At 40.7% G+C, this 20,271-nt stretch overlaps 1 protein-coding gene across 1 annotated transcript in view; it reads left to right on the top strand.

The window, feature by feature from the left end:
* The first annotated feature begins 5,077 nt into the window (after nt 1-5,077).
* The window catches only part of LOC108572619 (ryanodine receptor), a 54,180-nt gene continuing 38,986 nt past the window's right edge, over nt 5,078-20,271 (top strand). Inside the window, 3 exon segments of the mRNA XM_017934875.1 lie at nt 5,078-5,202; nt 8,407-8,850; nt 20,256-20,264. Coding sequence (XP_017790364.1) covers nt 8,797-8,850; nt 20,256-20,264 — 63 coding nt within the window. The 5' untranslated portion in view covers nt 5,078-5,202; nt 8,407-8,796.

The following is a 20,271-nucleotide window of genomic DNA, read 5'->3' as shown; positions in this document are numbered from 1 at the left end:
AGGACCGCGGGACCCGAGACGCAGGGGGCCCTAGACAAGGAGCCCACGGCTTGCAGGGTCCTACCGGCCGAAAAATCATATAAAAACGGGAAAAAGGACAGCGGCCCACACAATATCGCACACATTCATCGACGAGCAGACCGACGTTATTTTAAGCGTCTGTAATTCCTTAGTCTTACATTTGAATAAAATTTATACGTTTCTGGGCGATAATTGACCAAGTGCGCGTTACCAAAGAATAATTCCTACCAGTACGACTAACATGCCTACGGAAAACAGCATCGCAAAGAGTTAATTCGTGAACATGTTATCTGTTATGGCATTTCTGACGAGAAATTGAACCACCTGCAGCGTTTTACAAATCTATATTGAGACAGATATCTGAAAATTTCGAGAAAATATTTCCCCGTCAACTGGACTCAAGTCGAAAACGCGAAAAACGTTAATATATCGTTGGATTGGGACAGTGGATTGTTAATAAACTAATGTCTTTCTTAACCTTTAAATAAACTTTCTTTACTTAACTAGAGATTTACTGGAGAAAACGTCCGAACTGTACGAGTCACGGGACAAAAATGAGAAAAGGAAGTCAGGTGAGAAAAATATCTGCTCTGACTTTCTCTAAACAAAAGATCCTTTTTCCTACCCAGAACTGCAGGCTCTGTTTAGGGTATCTCTTCCCTACGTGTTGATTCATTTTTCACCGTAGCACTTCAAACGTGCACTCGAGAACGAAATATCCAACATATATATGTAGGAACCTAGGGAAAAATATTGAGGGACCCAACGAGAATCGAACCCGGGACCTTTGGCTTACCAAAGCCGAGACTTTGCGCGCTACGCCAACCACTCCCTCCATATTCTCCCTTCGAGGTTTCCTATTTGGGTATGGAGGCCCCGGTACTTCTCTCGGCCATTCTGAACTGACATTCGCCCTCGAGTGACCTATGTTCAACAACTCAAAACTTTCGGGTACACTCTCCCAACACAGTGGTACAACAGCCGAAACAGCTCATTTTTGGAAGACGTGCAAGCCTCAACTTGTTTTTCATCGCACAACTCCTGGCTTCGTGTAGATACCTCCATCCTGGACGAGCCCTCATTTGTAGGAACCTAGGGAAAAATATTGAGGGACCCAACGAGAATCGAACCCGGGACCTTTGGCTTACCAAAACAGAGGCTTTGCGCGCTACGCCAACCACTCCCTCCATATTCTCCCTTCGAGGTTTCCTATTCGGGTATGGAGGCCCCGATACTACATATAGTTGGGGCCACGATATAGCGAGGTCGTAAATGAAACTCTCAAGAATCGGCATCGATTGATGTTGCGGCACTCAAGACCGTGTGTTGCAGTCTATTTGAGGGTTCCAACAATAAACGAAATTTGGTACTTCAAGTAGAAAATGGTATTTCATTTACAAATGGAAAATATGTTAATATTAAGCTACACAATCTTTTTGCACTTTCTATCTGTATATAACACGAGTAGATAAACTAAGATGCTAAAGACATCAATAAGACCTTTACCTGTAACCGTACTTCCAAAAGCGGCTTCCCCCAGAGGGAGAAACCCTAATTTGTCCTAGCTGCATGCATATTAGAATCAGTTGACTTTCGCTGGATACAAGAATTCTTCGTACGGTCCTGACAATGGTTTCAAGTACTTATCTGCTCGTATCTCTGTCAATTTTCGGGTCCCGGCAGCTAAAACATGTTTACTTTGACGTCTGACCGATTTTACGACCTCGCTATATCGTGGCCCCGACTATATATAAACAATGATCAACGCATCGATGCATCTGTTTCGTCCGATACGGAACACCGTAATTAAAGATTCTCGAAGGTTAGTTTATGACATGGACGTGACAGATAGTTTATTTTCGTGTTTAGTTTTCGTTAATAGTTTCAGAGTCTTATTTTTTCTATAACCGGCAATTTGTGCCTCCGCGATAGTAAAGGTATTTTTAATCATTTCGAGTTTTTACTCAATAGCTTTAGAATTTCGTTTCGTTCGTCTTAATAACCGACCAGGTCATAAACTCGGTATTTCCGAAAGGTCGGCTAAAATATATGTATAACGGTCCTTGTAGTTAAGAGTCGACCTGGAGGAATTTTCCGCGACCCATCGAACCTTCGAGAAACCCCCTCCCATACTTAGACAGTGCCCTCACCCCCGCTCTGAGAAGGGCAGGAAAAGGGGGTTACTTACATTTTTATGGAGACTTCGTAGCTTACCATACGGATTCACATCGCAACCATAGACACAACTGTACCCTTGGTGCATTCACAAAATACATTTTATATCACTCGATAAACAAATACAGTCCACTTTCCACACCTTCGACTAGGACTTCACCGAGGGAAGTTCCTCCGCGTCGTTTAATCGTCGCCAATAAACCGTCGACGCTGCGACGCACATACAGCATCTATCGTCCCACGTAAATTCTTCCAACGCTAAATAGGTTAATCCACGATTCCTTCCGCACCTCTGACTGTCTACCACAACTTCTACTCACCTGACAGGTGTAAAATCGCCGGTGATAAAAATTTTCAACAAGCCAGTGCAGCCTTTTAATTTCAAATTTTTCACCCTTACCGGGCCGGTATATAAATGATGCAATTGCCTTCGGTGCAGACCAGGGCGAAAATAAATTACGCTGCCCCCGGCGGAGATCCGGCGCGTACAAGGCAGCCAGTGCAAATTTATTTGCGCGAAGAAGCACGAAGAGAGTGAACCGACCGAGCTTCCCTTCGTTTCGGAAAAACGGGGGCCCGGCAATAAAGGGATCACACCCCGGGTCAGGTTAATACGATTTATTGTCTAGCCAAGTTTTGCCATATTCGATAAAAAGCCACCGCGTATTTGCCCCTGCTGGAGCCACACACACACACACACGCTATAAAGAGAAGTCTGGCCGGCGAGGCACGGCGAGGCGCGGCGGTCCAGGGACAGATAAAGTCAATAATTCCTCGCGTTTGACGCGCGGCTTATTGCTCCCCGGCCGGTGAAGAATCGCGAGAAGATCGAGGACTTTGGCCTGACCATTTGTCAACGATATTTTACGGTTCGCTACTGACATTTTGAGTCTGCGTGGTCGGTTTGCCTCGTCCTCTTCCACGGCTAGAAAACGCCGTTTCGCCAAGGGGTTCGTTTAATTTCAGTTGTAAGGGAGATCTTCCTCGTGATTTATCGTCGCTTTATTCTACTAAGATTCGAGAAGTGGAAAAGTGGTTGTATCGTTTTTATCGCGGTTCGATTACCCTTCGCGATTCGTACCTCTCGACGAATTTACTTCGTAGAGTGAGTATGTAAAGAGGATTAAACGTAGGATCGAAGGAAATGACACATGTTTTCCTGCGTAATAGTTGATAGAAGCTAGTAGATCGTGCGACAGCGTGACACTTGGATCAATTTTATTCTGTAGGATTTTTTTTATTTTTGTTTTTTTTTTTTGTAGAGATGTATATGCAACGTTGACAGGATTTTTATTTCACCCTTTCTCGCCGTAGGATTCATAGTTGTTTCAGGAAGAATTCATCACAGCGAGGAGAATTTTAACAAGTTCCCTTCTGTTCAGCGATAAATCTACGATGACCATCGATCAGAGGAAGCCAATCAACCTCTCTGCGCCGAGGTTGTGTAACAAACAGAAGCGGAAGATTTATCGTGGATCTAGCGTCCGTCTCAATCGCGTGAATTGCATTCGACATAATGTAGGATATATTGTTACGGGGGATGATTTTTATTTACAACCTATTAACCTTTATCGCGACTAACTTTATCGATATGGAATGGGTAAACAAGGGAGAGAGAGAGAGAGAGAGACGAAACGAATGCTTTATTGCGTGTAATAAATTTGGAAGTAATCCTTTATTTATTCAGTATTTTCATTATCCTTGGCGAAAGAGATATATAAAATCGGCGTGACATCTGGTGCTACGATAAACACTGTATTCATTGTTAAAAAGATTACCCTTCTCGTGAATCTCTTACTCGCTGCAGAAACGCCACCGCTGAATACCAACAGACGAGAACTGCCGAGGAAGATCAATAGTTTAGAGCTTACTCTCTGTCGGTGGTGTATCGCAGGGGTTGATTCGCGGAAGACGCTACGACCGACCACTGTTGGGATTTGTTGTATACTGGAAGAGAATTTCTACCCCGATACGGGAGAACTTGAGAGAAATTTGAATTTTTGGCGGGAGAAATCGGGAAGTTGTGAAGAAATTTTTTATATAAATTTGGTAATAATTTTCTGCTAATAGTGGTACAAATGTTACAAATTTCATATTTAACCTCTTCTGTAATTTGCTATCAATATTCCGTGCAACTTTGGAAAGCGATAAGCGTTACAAAAAGGTAAGAATAATAATGCAGATAATCATATTTTTCATAAGAATACTAATGTCGTGTTTAATTGATACGCAATTTTCTGTATGAAGATCCATAAGGCATTAAACTTCTTCCACTAATATTACTCTAAAAGTTGTTTCATATTTCATCCTTTCTATAATTTACTACCAATATGTATCTAGTGTAACTTTCGAAGACAATAAGCGTCACAAAAAGGTAATAATCACATGATAAATTGATACTCAATCTTCGCTATAAAGATTGATAATTAATTTACAACTTAATTACAGTTAACCTTTGCCCACCAAAATTGCTTCAGAAATCAAGCTTCCCAAAGAATTCCTTAAACTTTCTCCACCAATCCTCCAAAACGTCAAATTTCATATTCCATCTCTCCCACAATTTTCAGCATCCAAAACCACCAACCTCCGCAAAATCTCCAAACACAGCAGTCCCTAGATATCTCACTCTTCAATATATTACATTACCATTCAACATTCCCCCCAAAAAAGATCCCTCGAAATCACCCTGAAACAACCTAAATCACGAAAGACGCGAGAAGAGTGTTTCGCGTGCACCGCGGAGGAACGGCGACGCGGCGCGTCGCATGAGGAGAGCCAACGCGGGCTCGGCTCGAGGCTGAAAATAGCCGTGGATAGTCGCTCGCTCCATTCCGCTCGGCACCGCGCTCCGGCAGAACCGCTCGAGCCTCGACACGAATTTCGTCGGTGGGGCCCGACGCACGCCAAAAAGAAAACGAAAGGATCCAGCCGCCCTGAAACATCGAAACCGACATCGTCGTCCCCACCCCTAAGGATCCTCGATCCGGAACTCGACATCGAGCAAGAGTGAGTGTCGTTGTCGTCGTCGTTCTCGCGAAGTGTACGAAGAATATTCGAGAGATGAATCCTCCGGTACCGATTCTTTTTTCCCCCCTCGTTTGTTGCGCGGCACAGTGAGAAGTGGCTGTGGATAAAAAGTAAAGGAAAAAAGAACGTGCAGTTTTCGAAAGGTAATAATGCGGCGTGAGTTACCGGTTGCGTTGCGGACGCTCGACAGACCAATCGACCTCGATGCATTTGCATACGATATGCATCGAAGTGTGTGCGTGGTTGCGTACGGTTGGGCGCGATACCGTGCTTCAGGGAGCTTTCTCGAAACTTTGTGTTCTGTTTTTTGATTAACCTAACCAGCTACTCGCGCGGCTGTAGTGATTTCGAACGTAACTACTGTTGCAACCTTAGTGGAAGATATGTTCGATACGATCGATCCATCGAGATCGAGTAAAGAAAGAGACTGTTCGGTTGTACGTCGTAACGTGTTCTCTGGCAACGAGTTATCCGAAAATTGCGAAATACGAGGTACGAGCGGAGATACGTTGACGCCACGGCGGCTTCATCCCAATGACAAAGTGTATTTTCACGCAGCGAGAATTGTCCCGAGGAGATATTTAAGCACGGGAACAATAATATTTTCCGTTGATCCGTTGCCAGTCGGTTCGCGGTGGTAACAAAAGTCCCCCGGTGCCTCGCGCCCGTGATTTACGAATTAGAGAAACTCGTATACACGGCGGCACACTTACGAACAATCGCATCGGCGACACATCTCCGAGGAACGATCTCTCTCGTCGCGATATCCTTAACCTTCGATTAACGCGTTACCATTTCTAATTCGAGTATATAGGCACGGCCAAGCGCACACGGGTACTTCAGTGAGTGGCAAATGCATCTATTTCTGCCCCGTTGCTGGAAATAGATGTGAGAATGAAATAGGTCCGGCTCGTGGAGCGTGTGTGTCTGCTCGCGTCGTCGATCGCCCGCGTTGTCATCCACGATGATGTACCTCTTGGTAATTAGCTGATTAACGCCTGAACGATGTTCATTTCTGGATATCGATCGAAGACCAGCCACAACTATGCGTAATTCGAAGGCTCGCGTGCAATTAGATTCATCGTTGTTCACGGGTAAACGAGACTTTTCGAACAACTTTTCCCTTTTTTTAAACGTTTCGCGGACGTTCCTATGGATGTAGTTGGAACTGACGCAGATACTCGAAGAGTACGTCTAACGCAATCGAAAAGCAACCTGATTTGGGTGAGTCAGTTCGTTATGCCTTAAATTGCCCCGGAAGTAACGCGGGGGACGCGGAGAACTATTTTTACTTAAAGCCATCACCAGTTGGATTTATATCTAAATATACGGGTTGTTTCTGCGGCACAACCTTCCTCAGTTTAATTGACGCACGTTCACGCATCGCCACGGTAGTTACGTAAATAGTAAAACCGATAATACCGGTGAACAACAGCGTGTACCAACGTCGTCGCAATTAACGATAACCGCGATATCTGTACCAATTACACCCGGTAATTAATCCGACCGTAAATGATCTACTATAAAAATAACGAGCGATCTTTCCGGCTGTTTTTCCCGTTAATGGTAATAACCGTGGTATAACTGTATCGGAGTTTCTAAACGCACGAGGACACCGTAATTGCTTTTATCCAATCTAACGTCCGAGCAATCCTGACAAGGTCCAAACAGACTTTCCCTATTTGTTAAAAGAACATCCTTTCCCTCGGTCCACCGTTCCGAACGTCCGAATCAATGCTTACTGCGTAATATCTTCTGACCCTCCTCTTTCTGGTTTCCACGAGGGAAGTCGACGGAGCGGAAGATTTAACTATCGTCCCCTGAAGATTCTCGAGGTGATTTGAATATTGAGAATTTTCAGGATATACGTCTTAGGATGTAAAAGATAATTTGTCGAATTTATTTTTTTATTTTTTCTAAGACCTTGAGGATATTCGGTTCTTGTAATCGTGACAAGATTGAAACAAAGTTTTTCTTGGTTCCTCTGAATCAATGCTTAGGGTGTAATATCTTCTGTCCCTCCTCTTTCTGGTTAGTTTCGGGGGACGTAGAAGGAATGGAAGGTTCGACTATCATCCCTTGAGGATACACGAAAATAATTTGCAAAATTTGTTGGGTTGTTATTTTGGAGATTTTTGGGATATTCAATTTTTTCACCGATCTCTGGATTTTTGAACCTGATATATTAATAGAAGCTGCTCTCTTAGTAAATTAATTAAATGCAATTCAAAATCCTTTGATTACTAAGAATTTTCGCCTGATACTCTTAAGAATCTTAAAAATAATTAGCAACATTTATTTCTCTATTCTTCCTCTGGTCTCCAGCTTCTCAAAGCTAATAGATTAAACCCGTCACGTTCGATCCAAGAATTCTTCTTCCCAGAGAAATTTAGAGACTATCATCTCTTGAAGAGTCTCGAAATCCTTTAAATATTAGAAACCTTTGAATATTCCTAAAAATCTGAAAAAGTGCAAAATTGATTTCTCTGTCATCTTAAAAACCTTCAGGATATCCCATTCTTCCAATAATCTCTAGGTTCCCAAAGCTAATAAATTTTCCCCGCCCCTGAAATTTGAGGGAACAGAAAATTCAACTATCACCTCTTCAAGAAATCTCATAATCCTTTGAATATTAAAAACTTTTGATCACACCCAAAGATCTCAAAAATTGCAAAATGTATTTCTCTATCATCTTGAAGACCTCCATTCTTCTACTATTCTCAAACTTCCCAAAACTAATAAATTAACTAAACCCATCACCTTCGATCCAAAAATTCTTCTTCCCCAAAATTTAAACGAGCAGAAAGTTCACCTCTCAAAGAGTTTCAAAATCCTTTAAATACTCCTAAAAATCTCGAAAATTACAAAAATGATTTCCCTATCATCTCAAAGACCTCCAGGACATTCCATTCTTCCCTTAATCTCCAGCTTCCCAGACCTAATAAACGAAATCCATCACGTTCGATCCCGAGAATTCCAACAAATCCCCGATATCACCAATTCCAATCCTACGCTAACTTCCACAAAATCCCCTCGAAAAACCGTAACATCTCGACAGTCTCCCGAGAAAAACAGAAAGAAAAAGTGGGTCTGTACGAGAAGATCGCCGCGTCGCCGTCGTGTCCGTAACGACGGAATTTCGAGCATGCGGAATTTGATTGAAAGGAACGGGCGCTTGCGCAGGGGTAGCCGAGGTTCGCGCGAGCCACTCTCTGGGTGCCAGTAGTGGCTGATCATTGGTGCATCATCGGAGGTTAGGACGTCGTCGACACCGTGCTGCTGCTGGTGTTCGTCGTCGTCGTCGTCGTCGTCGTCGTCGTCGGTCAGCAGGATAACACACGTTCGTTACCGGACCAGGAAAGCAAAAGTGGTGTGACCGGACGGCGAAACATGTCGGATCGTGACCGCGTGTGACCGTTCGCATCCGCGCCCTATTGACTACGACGGCCGACGACGGAGTAGAACGAGTGAGAACCAGGCCAGGCGAACCAGCGAGGAAAAATTAGCGCGCGAGGGAGAGACGGTGATACTGGTCTCGCTTCGTCTCTGGCTACGTGAAAACGTACCGCCGGGATGGCTGACAGCGAGGGTGGCTCCGAGCAGGATGACGTATCCTTCCTCCGCACGGTGAGTCTATCTTTTTTCACCTTCGATTTAATCTACTTACACGTCCAAAGTGTACTCGAAGGTCTTTAAAAATTGACGACAAGACGAATAACTTCACTTTATATCGCATTTTTTACATGATACTTTCGATAGAAGCTTTCGATGATACAAAAAAATAGCGACATCGGACAAAAGGTTTCTATAAAACAATTCGCTTCGTCTATACCGGTGTACAGTCTCGTTGCGTGCAAACGCTGATCCAACGAAGGAAAGGTTCGATGCATAGTAAATGAGCGTAGGAATCACGCGATATTTTCGCGTGAACGTCGCGCGGCGCGGACCAAGAGCCTCGGATCAACTCGGCCTGTATCACGTGGGAACGTCGGAAAGCGCGCGACCTTATCACAGACGATCTAACAAAGATGAAAGAGGAACAGGGTAGAAAAGATTTCGTCTCGATATCGTTACGGTTAAGTGTGGTAGGTAGGTTTTAGATAGGGAAACAAGCAAAATAGATAGGAGGTAAATTTAAAGTTAGGCGGACGTCGTGTGTTTACGGCGATGTTCCGAGGCGTTGTGTGCGCGTCGCGCAGCGGTAATCTTGCATAAAATCGCGATTTTCCGTGGCAAAGGACGAGAAGAACCGTTTAGAGGAGGGAGGGATTCAATGAATCGTGGAAGCACTTGAAGTTCTCCCGCTGAACGACCTTGACCCCGTTCAGCCCCGCAAGGATCAAGCAGTAGCATGGTGACCGAGAGGGTAGCTGCAGCCTTGAGCTTCCGTAAGCTGCACGCGCTCGATGCTCGACTCTTTAATACCCGCCTCTAATAAAAATACATCTCTCTGATGCACGCGGTTCTCTTATCCGTTCACCAACATCGCCACGCGTGTGTCCATCGATTTTTTCCCGCTTCCTCCGTGTTTTTTTTTTTTTTTTTCTTCTCTTTTCCCCTACTTTGATCAACCCTGTTTTCCTTCTTCGACAAACAAAAACAGGTATATTTGTTCCATAAACGCGCGACACCTGTGTGTTCCCGCTAACAGACACGCAGGAAGTACACAGAGAATCCTGTTTGGAGGTTCGAAACGGCGAGACGATTATTTTATCACGTTCGTTTCGGGCATCTTTCGCAAAATTGTTGCTCGTTGTTTTCAAACAACTAACTTTCTTCTCGAAATACTTTGCTTTGATTTCCCTTCACTTCCGGTTTGCCCCGTCGGTTCTCGTGCCAGATTTCGCGGTACAAAGGAAAAGAGTGTTTGTTTATTCGTAGGAATTATCTCTTGGAGCATCGCCGTCTAGCACGCTCCGCGAGTTTAATGTATTTTCTCTTCCCGCTCTCTGACATCGCGCACCATTTCTTGCCCGCCTCGCGAGCCACTTGCGTCACCCTTTTCCCCGGCGACTTGAAGTACATTTCCAAGTAGAAGATGAGGAAAGGATTGCTCGACAGGATAAGCTTCCTCCTGCGCCTCCTTCGCGGCTTGCAGATGCACTTGCTCTTCCTCGAGCGTCTGCGTTTACTTCTGCGTCTTCTACGTCTGCGACATCCTCTGCCGCCTCGCTCGACCACCGGATTATCTATCGGCATCCTGAGTTCTTCCTGATCGTCCTGTTGTATCACTTTTCTATCGAAACAACAATTCGTCTCCTTTATTCGCTGGCAACTACCTGTTATCGAGTGCCGTTAACGCGTTCACTGCCACGCCGGGTTTGCAATTTTTTGCTCAGGCGACCGGAAGAAAATTCTCGTGATATCAATATTGTATTAACCCTTTCGTTTGCTCGCACTATACTTTTGAAGCCTTTTGGTGCACTTGCATTTTAATTTAATACTAAATTTTGCCCTTTGCGCACTTGCACTTTGATTTAATCGACAGAATTTTAAAACGATACGGCGGAATACGAAATTTTGCAACCGTGGTCAGAAAATTACCGTCAACCACCCACGTTGCGCGTTAAAATCTGCCGTAGCGAAAGGGTCAATATATTAATATTTCATTCATGAGGCGTAGTATTATATTATGCTGTGTTATTATTTTTTCAAATTCAAAATAACGTCTAGTTAGCCATGATCTTCGAAATTTTTAGTCGACGATATTCGTTTACTCTAAAACCTTCGAGGCTCTCCAGCCACAGGTGACCAACGTGGCAGAGAACGTGTTGAGTTTGTCGATCGTGCAGACAAGTTCCTCGAGGATCACAACACAACGACGTTAATTAAAGCGTGATGGAGTCTGGAAAGTTTCGTTCGATACGAAATATCATCGAGAAGTTCGTACAGTCGATGGAAGAGATACAGCGAGGTTGTAGAATTAGTCAGACGTGAAAGTACAAGCAATTCGAGCGGCAAAATAGCGGTTCGAGGGAGATGTTGATATTTCAGAAATTCGTCTGTGCCTTAGTCGTCCGCAGCTGTATTTAGGATCATTTTTACCAATATTATTTAGCAAGAGGCGAGAGAGGCTTAGTATCGCGTAGCTTAACCCTTTCGTGATCAGCGAGACGTAGATGTTCCACTTGAGTGCTCGAACAAAAATTGATCTCAATTTAATATCCATTACAAACGCGACGATTGGTGGATAAATAAGAAATTCTTGAAAAAAGTAAGGGTTAAATGAAAGATTGTAAGTTGAAATTTTCATTTAATATCCATTACAGGCGCGCTGATCGCTGGATAAATAAGAAATTCTTGAAAAATATAATTCGGTCACGAAGAGGATAAATAAAAGATCGTAAGCAGAAATTTTAAATATCAAGTCGCAAATGATGGAGTGCCCTAGGTGCACTGCTATTAGGTCATCCCGTAAGTTCCTGTCGAATTTTATAACTCAGATCAATACTTCCGACGAGCCTTTAAATTTGATTAAATTTGGTAAGAAAGAGAACGTAATCCTTCCTCGTTTCACATCTTCCTATTTTTATTTTAGTAACCGTCGTAATTGTTTAGTCATTTGTATCGTCGCTGCAGAATTTCCTTGATAATTTAGGTCGACGTTTCCAACGAGCCTTTAAATTCGATTATTTTTCAAATTTCGATTAAATTTGGTAAAAAAAGAACGTAATCCTTCCTCGTTTCACATCTTCCTATTTTTATTTTAGTAACCGTCGTAATTGTTTAGTCATTTGTATCGTCGCTGCAGAATTTCCTTGATAATTTAGGTCGACGTTTCCAACGAGCCTTTAAATTCGATTATTTTTCAAATTTCGATTAAATTTGGTAAAAAAAGAACGTAATCCTTCCTCGTTTCACATCTTCCTATTTTTATTTTAGTAACCGTCGTAATTGTTTAGTCATTTGTATCGTCGCTGCAGAATTTCCTTGATAATTTAGGTCGACGTTTCCAACGAGCCTTTAAATTCGATTATTTTTCAAATTTCGATTAAATTTGGTAAAAAAAGAACGTAATCCTTCCTCGTTTCACATCTTCCTATTTTTATTTTAGTAACCGTCGTAATTGTTTAGTCATTTGTACCGTCGCTGCAGAATTTCCTTGATAATTTAGGTCGATGTTTCCAACGAGCCTTTAAATTCGATTATTTTTCAAATTTCGATTAAATTTGGTAAAAAAAGAACGTAATCCTTCCTCGTTTCACATCTTCCTATTTTTATTTTAGTAATCGTCGTAATTGTTTAGTCATTTGTATCGTCGCTGCAGAATTTCCTTGATAATTTAGGTCGACGTTTCCAACGAGCCTTTAAATTCGATTATTTTTCAAATTTCGATTAAATTTGGTAAAAAAAGAACGTAATCCTTTCTTGTTTCACATCTTCCTATTTCTTTCTTTTTTTAAATAAGATCACTTTATCGTCTTAGTTATCGCAAGTTTTATATCGTCCCTGCAGAATTTCCTCGGATTTTCATTTGAACTTACGGAACGACCTGACGCATCAATCGATGTCGCCGGCTAATTCTTTAATTTACGGCCTCGTTGTATCGCTTCCACAAACTGTACACCGAAAATTATTCGTGACCCAGAATTTGTACGACGACATCTTACGAGAAACCGCGTCCAAGTTCCAAGGTCTTCGAGGAAATTACCACGCCACGGAGGAATACCTCCTATCTGAGGTCTCCTTAAACGTGGACCGCAATAACCAGCTACAAGTACCGCCCTTTGTCTCCATTTTTGCGATAGATACGTTGTCCGATAGGGGTGAATCGATGAAAAGCGGCGTAGAAAATTGCACGCTAATGAAATTACACGATATCGCCTATCTCTCTGTTTCAAAGTGCTAAACGAGCGTAAGTGATGTTCGTGACTCGGAAACATAACCGGGTGTATTTGTTTGGACGTCGAGGGTTTCGAAACTAACGTCTATCGATCCCCCCGCCAAATTTGTCCTCTCTTCTCTCGACGAGCGACGCACCACCCTTCGCGAATACGCGAAAGAAAAAGAAAAAGAAAGTTTGTACGAGTTACGTGAAATGCCTCTCTGAAAGTGGCGAACACAATAGTTTTCACTGGAATCGATCGTACCAAACGAGATACTCCGTGTATCAATATCCTCGTAATTTCGTTGACCCTCTCTTCGCGCGACAGGTTAAATTCGAGCACCGCGGAACGTCCGGTCGATCTTCGTTGTGTTGCGAGAAATCTGATCGAGTGAATCGACGTCCTTTTTATCCGTAATAAAATCAAGCAGAGTGTAATCTAGTTAACAGAAGGATCAACCTGGTTTCGTGGAAACGAACTTTCTGTCAGATTTGCCACAACGAAATTCGTCCCAGATTCGAAGGATTTCGAGCCGTTTCACTTGACTCACCTGTCTTCCGCGGAATTTTCGTATTTGAACGGTCGATCCATGTCCTATTGTTGTGATCCGGATGTTAAGTTTCACTCAAAAATTTTGGTATCTGTCCAACATGTCCGAACGGCTGAAAACATTTGAAGTTTTCGGTGGCTGGTTTCACTTCGGTGGGGAAACAAAGAATCGATCGTGCGCCGCGCGAATCGAGCATCGATACGCTCGCACTGATTAACTTCTCTCCGTGCATATATGTACATTTAGTTTTCTATTATCGGCGAATCTCGATTATATTTTATTTTCTTCGTTAAGCTCTGCGAAATCGTTTCTTCAGGTTAAACTCACGTTAAAATTTACGTAATCGTTTCGCTTCGACGATGAATATTCTTCTCGAAATGACTGCTCGACCTTGCTCCCTGCTGATGGAAACAGGAGTGGTGTAAATCAATTTCGCCGAGCTGCGTGAAAGAGAATGGAAATACGAGCGTAATTCAATTTTTCCAACGTTTTTCCTCTTCGTCGAGTGTTCAATCTCGGACTCTTCTAGTCGAGCCGTTTAAAATCGTCTCTCCTGTGCGGAATATCGAATTCACGTACACTGCTGTTCGTAAATATTAGGACACCTATTACGTTCGTACACAGAGTATTGTATGATCCTCTAATAAATTTCTTCGCGAGAATCAGAGTCACATTGTCATTTTAGAGAAATTAATAGAACAACGATGTTCATTACCGAGTTTTAGCAATGAACGTGGAATTAATCTCAACCTAAACCATTCTTAATATTGTCAAAGACCATCAGAGTTGTCCACTTTTAGAAAATTTCGAGACTTCGTCCACTTGTCCACGAAAATTAACGAAAGAAGTGCAACGAAAGAAGAAAATAAAATTCAATACTGCCCTTTTTAAACCTTACGAATGAATTTAGGAATGTAGCATGAATCGAGCCGTTCAGACGTCAAAATGCTCAACTCCACTTTTCGATATCCTTCGAATTTCAGTATCATAGATCCTCCTCGCTCCTTAAATCTCCACAAATAAAACAAATTTAATAAATATCATTTTACCGAATTAGTCACTTTGGCTGATATCTCAATACAACGATATTCCAATTGAACAAATTTTTAACGACTGTTTAAATTTCGTTCACATTCAATAACTGTGATACTTATGAACGCGAGTGTACACAGGTAGGCCTATTTCCGTCGCGATCGGTCGCAGATGAAAACGCTGGGGAACGTGCCGGTGGAATAGAAGAAAGATGCGTAGAAAATTGTGTCGGTGTTCTCGGTTCGCTGCTCCGCAATGATCATTAATTAAGTCAACGACTGTTGGCATCGTACGAGCCCCGCGCCACTCGAAATTACCGGTGCACCACACTTTCACGAGTCGCTTGCACTCGTCTCTCTGCGGCTCAGGAGAGAAAGAGAGAGAGAGAGAGAGAGAGAGGCGGCAACAAAACAGAATAGCGGCAATTAAAAATAATAACTAATTGGTCGGTTTAAATCGGCCAGCGATCTCGTCACAAACATCTCCCAGATTCTCTCGGCTCCTCTTCTTTAAGAGCCTGGCGACAGTTAATTTTAGCAATCGACGTTGCATTGTTCCGTATGATCAATACAGCTTGTGTCGTAGGGTGGCTTTTCATTAAAGATTCTACGTCGAAAAGCGACGTTATTAACACGTCTGCTTTTCTCGATTCTTGCCCGGTTCTTCCCTACGGGAACGGAGAAAGAATGTACCGTTAAACGTTTCAATGTGATTATAGAACCGTTGCGTTACTCTGTAAACAAGCGGTCGACACAATTGCTGTGGAAAAGTGCTCCCTCCCGTTAGAATCGAGATATCGATCGATAATTAGCGGCGCTGCTGCTTGAATAGAAACATTTAAGCGTTTGATTCTGGACTGCTGTTCGATTTAAATTTCACTTGGACAATGTGGAATTAAAAATATTGTTAATGTGCTGTGTTAGGGAGGTATTATTCATCTTTGGGTGATGTTTAGGACATACTCGAAGTCTATACTGGGTGAAGAATAATAGAGAATAAAGAAAATTGTAAGAAATATAACTCATTTTTAGTTAATCTTTAGGACACTCAAAGTGGGTACTGGATGAAAAATAATGGAGAGTAAAAAATATTGTAAATATCGTATACCGTAGAGAAATTTTATGAGAAATATAACTTATTCTTAGTTAATCTTTATGACACACTCAAAGTCTACACTGGATGAAAAATAATATAGAACAAAATAAACTGTAAATATCGTATACTATATTTACGTATAACTCATTCTTAGTTAATCTTGATGACACACTCAAAGTGTGTACTGGATGAAAAATAATGGAGAGTAAAAAATATTGTAAATATCGTATACCGTAGAGAAATTTTATGAGAAATATAACTCATTCTTAGTTAATCTTGATGACACACTCAAAGTGTGTACTGGATGAAAAATAATGGAGAGTAAAAAATATTGTAAATATCGTATACCGTAGAGAAATTTTATGAGAAATATAACTCATTTTTAGTTAATCTTTATGACACACTCAAAGTGTGTACTGGATGAAAAATAATGGAGAGTAAAAAATATTGTAAATATAGTATACCGTAGAGAAATTTTATGAGAAATATAACTCATTCTTAGTTAATCTTGATGACACATTCAAAGTCTATATTGGATGAAAAATAATAGAGAACAAAATAAACTGTAAATATCGTATACTATATTTACGTATAACTCATTTTTAGTTAATCCTTATGACACACTCAAAGTCTATACTGGATGAAAAATAATAGAGAATAGGAAATAGAAAAGTATAGAAGTAGAGAATAGAAAAAAATCATGGAGGAATTTGATAAAAATGATAAGTCACCTTTGATTAGTCCCAATGACAAATCCAAAGTCTATCACTGGGTGAAAAATAATATACGATAAAAAAATATTGTAAATATCGCATACCGTAGAGAAATTTTATGAGAAATGTAACTCATTCTTAGTTAATCTTGATGACACACTCAAAGTGTGTACTGGATGAAAAATAATGGAGAGTAAAAAATATTGTAAATATCGTATACCGTAGAGAAATTTTATGAGAAATATAACTCATTCTTAGTTAATATTTATGACACACTCAAAGTCTATACTGGATGAAAAATAATAGAGAATAGAAAATAGAAAAGTATAGAAGTAGAGAATAGAAAAAAATCATGGAGGAATTTGATAAAAATGATAAGTCACCTTTGATTAGTCCCAATGACAAATCCAAAGTCTATCACTGGGTGAAAAATAATATACGATAAAAAAATATTGTAAATATTCTATATCCTAGAGAAATTTTATAAGAAATATAATTCATTTTCAGTTAATCTTTATGACACTCAAAGTCTATACTGGATGAAAAATAATGGAGATTAAAAAATATCGTAAATATCGTACACAATAAAGAAATTTTATAAGAAATACAACTCATTTTTAGTTAATCCTTATAACACACTCAGAATCTATACTAAGTGAAAAATAATAGAGAACAAGCAAAAATTGTAAATATTCCACATCAAGGAGCAATTTAATAAAACAACCAAAATCCACACTGAATAGAAAGTAACACAAAATAAAAGAAATGATAAATATTCCACATCACAGAGAAACTTAACGACAGGAATAATTCATCGTTGCTCAATCCCCGCGACACACCCAAAATCCATACCGTGTGAAAATTCCGCGAAGGTCGCGCCGAGACGCTACACCGGATCCCCGAAATTCACCGCTCAGGAGCCGATATGATTTATGTTTACCACTAGCTTGGACGAATTCGCCGCGGATTATCCAACGTTTGAAATATAGAAGCACCCTTGACCCGTGCCGCAACACGTTGCAGCTTCGATCGTGCTTGATTCCACAGACAGCGGATATAATTGGTTTATTTCGTTCATTATACGTGTCTTTTACAGTCGTCGCTACCTCGTTGTTTACGCTCTTTTCACGTTCCACCTACTCTTTGTAACATCCCTATACATCTCGATCAATGTACCAGTATATCCTAATCAACGTTCCGTACCTACCCATTCCGATTTAAACCGGAAATTATGCGACTCTACTAACGAACAGAGAAACGAAGAAAGTAATCAACGGTTCTCGCGAAACGAAATTTCCTGTCATTTTACGAAATGCCAACCTTCTGTGTTTCACTCGGATCCCACCTAACTTCGTCAGATGAGCCAGCTCGCGTGTCTTCAACTCTATATTAACACACGATGACGCGTTATGTTAATTCGCCCTCGAACGGCGCCGTTAATTATGCGACGTGCGTGTGTCGTTCGCGGTGCGTTTCACTACGACTGTTTATCCGTGTGAAAAAGGTATGGAAGAAAAGAATAAAGCGAGGGATAGACCGTGGCGACTTGTAAATTGAGAAACGACGCGGAATTTTCACGATACAGCATACGACAGCTCGTCAACGATAGAAATAACCTTGTTACGTTACGCCGCCGCCGGTTGTACACGTGTAATAATCACGTTATCACGCAGCTTCCGACACGTTCAATCGAAGGAACACACGTGGAAAATTATTCGGTATCAACCGATTCGCTCGTCTCGAATATCTAAATCTGTCCCGCTCTCATCGTAATATGAACGGTTAAAAATACTTCGATACACTGAAGAACATCGGGTACCTAACGATTTTAGTCGTGTTAACTAGTTTAATCGAAGAATCTAGAACGAATCATAGAAGAGCATTATACGAATTATAGCAATATGAACGATTAACCCTCGTCCGTCCCTCGGGTCGATTTGACACATTTGTCCTGTAAAAAATTGTTATTCGGCTATTTGTAGAAAGAAAATTTTGTTTATTTTCTATATTTAATAAAGGAATTTACAAAATTAATTATTTATCTTTTCATTTAACTGATTTTTTACCATTGTGTCAAATTAACACCGAGGGACCTATTAAGATGCGAAACTGAGGGACGGATGAGGGTTAAAGATACTTTGCTACATTGAAGAACATCGGGTACTTAACGATTTAAATCGTGTTAAGTCTATTTAATCGAAGAATCTAGAATCTTGGAGTTAAAACGAATTACAGGAGAGATGTTGAGTATTAGATTTTGAATTGGAATCATAGTAATACGAACGTTTGAAACTACTTTGCTACATTGAAGAACATCGGGTACATAACGATTTTAATCGAAGAATCTAGAATGTTTGAGTTAGAACGAGTTACAAGAGAGATGTTGAGTGTTAGATTTTGTATTAGAATCAGTTTAGTAGATTTTCTGCCTGCGTGTTTATAAATTTTAAACAGCTTCTGTTTTATTTATTCGAAATCGCGTGATAGTTTGGGTAGAGCGTAAGGTGTAAGTCATTTTGACGTAGTTGTTTTATACCGAAGAATATGCAATTGGTGCCCTATTAGGTAACGATTAAAGTCTGCGTAGTAAAAACATCATTCTGCCGACAATCCGGTCAGAAAGTGTTCAGAAACGTTTTCCCAGTTATGCTTGTGTGTAAAACCAGTGGCGAGCATTCCTGAGACAGTCCAAATTGGTTCTGGCAGCGCGCGTAACATCTGCCGTTTGGCTCACATCATATTTCAACGTTTCGCAAAGGTCGTCGTTATGGTACCATCCGTGTGTGTTCCAACGCATCAATGAATCGTTTTTTCAACACTCGGCACTGTCCTTTTCCTCTGTCTTTCTTTCTCTCTCGATGCTTGGAATTGTTAGATAAATCGGTTGAGATCGTTTTTTGGGGGGATATTTGGAAAATTGGATTAGTTATTGGGCGATTAATTTTTTTTTTTTTTTTTAGGTGTGTTTAAGTATTGGGATGTAAATGGGAAGTTTAGGGGAGAAAAGTTTGGGTGGTTTTGATATATAGGAAGTCTAGGTTATAAATTTCGCGACGTTTATTCTTTTATGTCTCGTATAACAGTGATCGCCGCTTTGGACGTACTCGAGTCTCTTTGTCAGAGATTTCTTTTGTTTGCGCTCCTGGAGCGGTTAAGATGAAACGCGTTAATACAGGAAAGTAGTTTTGTCGGTGGAATCAGAGTTAAGTGCTGTGCATTTTTAGGGAAGAGGAATGCCTTACAAATTCAGAAATATGAACATTTTAATGCTTGAAAGTTTGGACGTTTGAAAATTTAAATATTTGAAAGTTTGAAATTTAAATATTTGAAAGTTTGAAAATTCGAAAATTTAAAAATTAGGAAATTTGGAATTTTGAAATTTAAATATTTCAAAATATGAAAATTCGAAAATTTAAATATCTGAAAATTTGAAAATTCGAAAATTTAAATATCTGAAAGCTTGAAAATTCGAAAGTTTAAATATCTGAAAGTTGGAAAATTCGAAAATTTAAATATCTGAAAGCTTGAAAATTTGAAATTTAAATATCAATTTAAATTTGAAAATAAAACGCGTTAGTAACCCAAAGTCTTGTTCGATCAATAAAACCAAGAGTCCAACACTACACTTGACAAAATGAACAAACAACATTAAAAAAAAAAAAAAAAATACAATTCCTACATCCCTCACACGAACCTCCAAAAAATTGAAAGTGGATCAGCGTTTGCCAACAGGTACGTATCTCCACAAAATTCCCCTAGAAGACATAACTGAAGAAGAAACGAACAAAGTGCCGAATAATGAATTAAAAATTGTAGGAGGACATGGTATGTC

Source organism: Habropoda laboriosa, unplaced genomic scaffold (genome assembly GCF_001263275.1).
Source record: "Habropoda laboriosa isolate 0110345459 unplaced genomic scaffold, ASM126327v1 scaffold22, whole genome shotgun sequence".
Taxonomy (NCBI): Eukaryota; Metazoa; Arthropoda; class Insecta; order Hymenoptera; family Apidae; genus Habropoda; species Habropoda laboriosa.
This window is presented reverse-complemented; position numbering and strand designations above follow the sequence as displayed.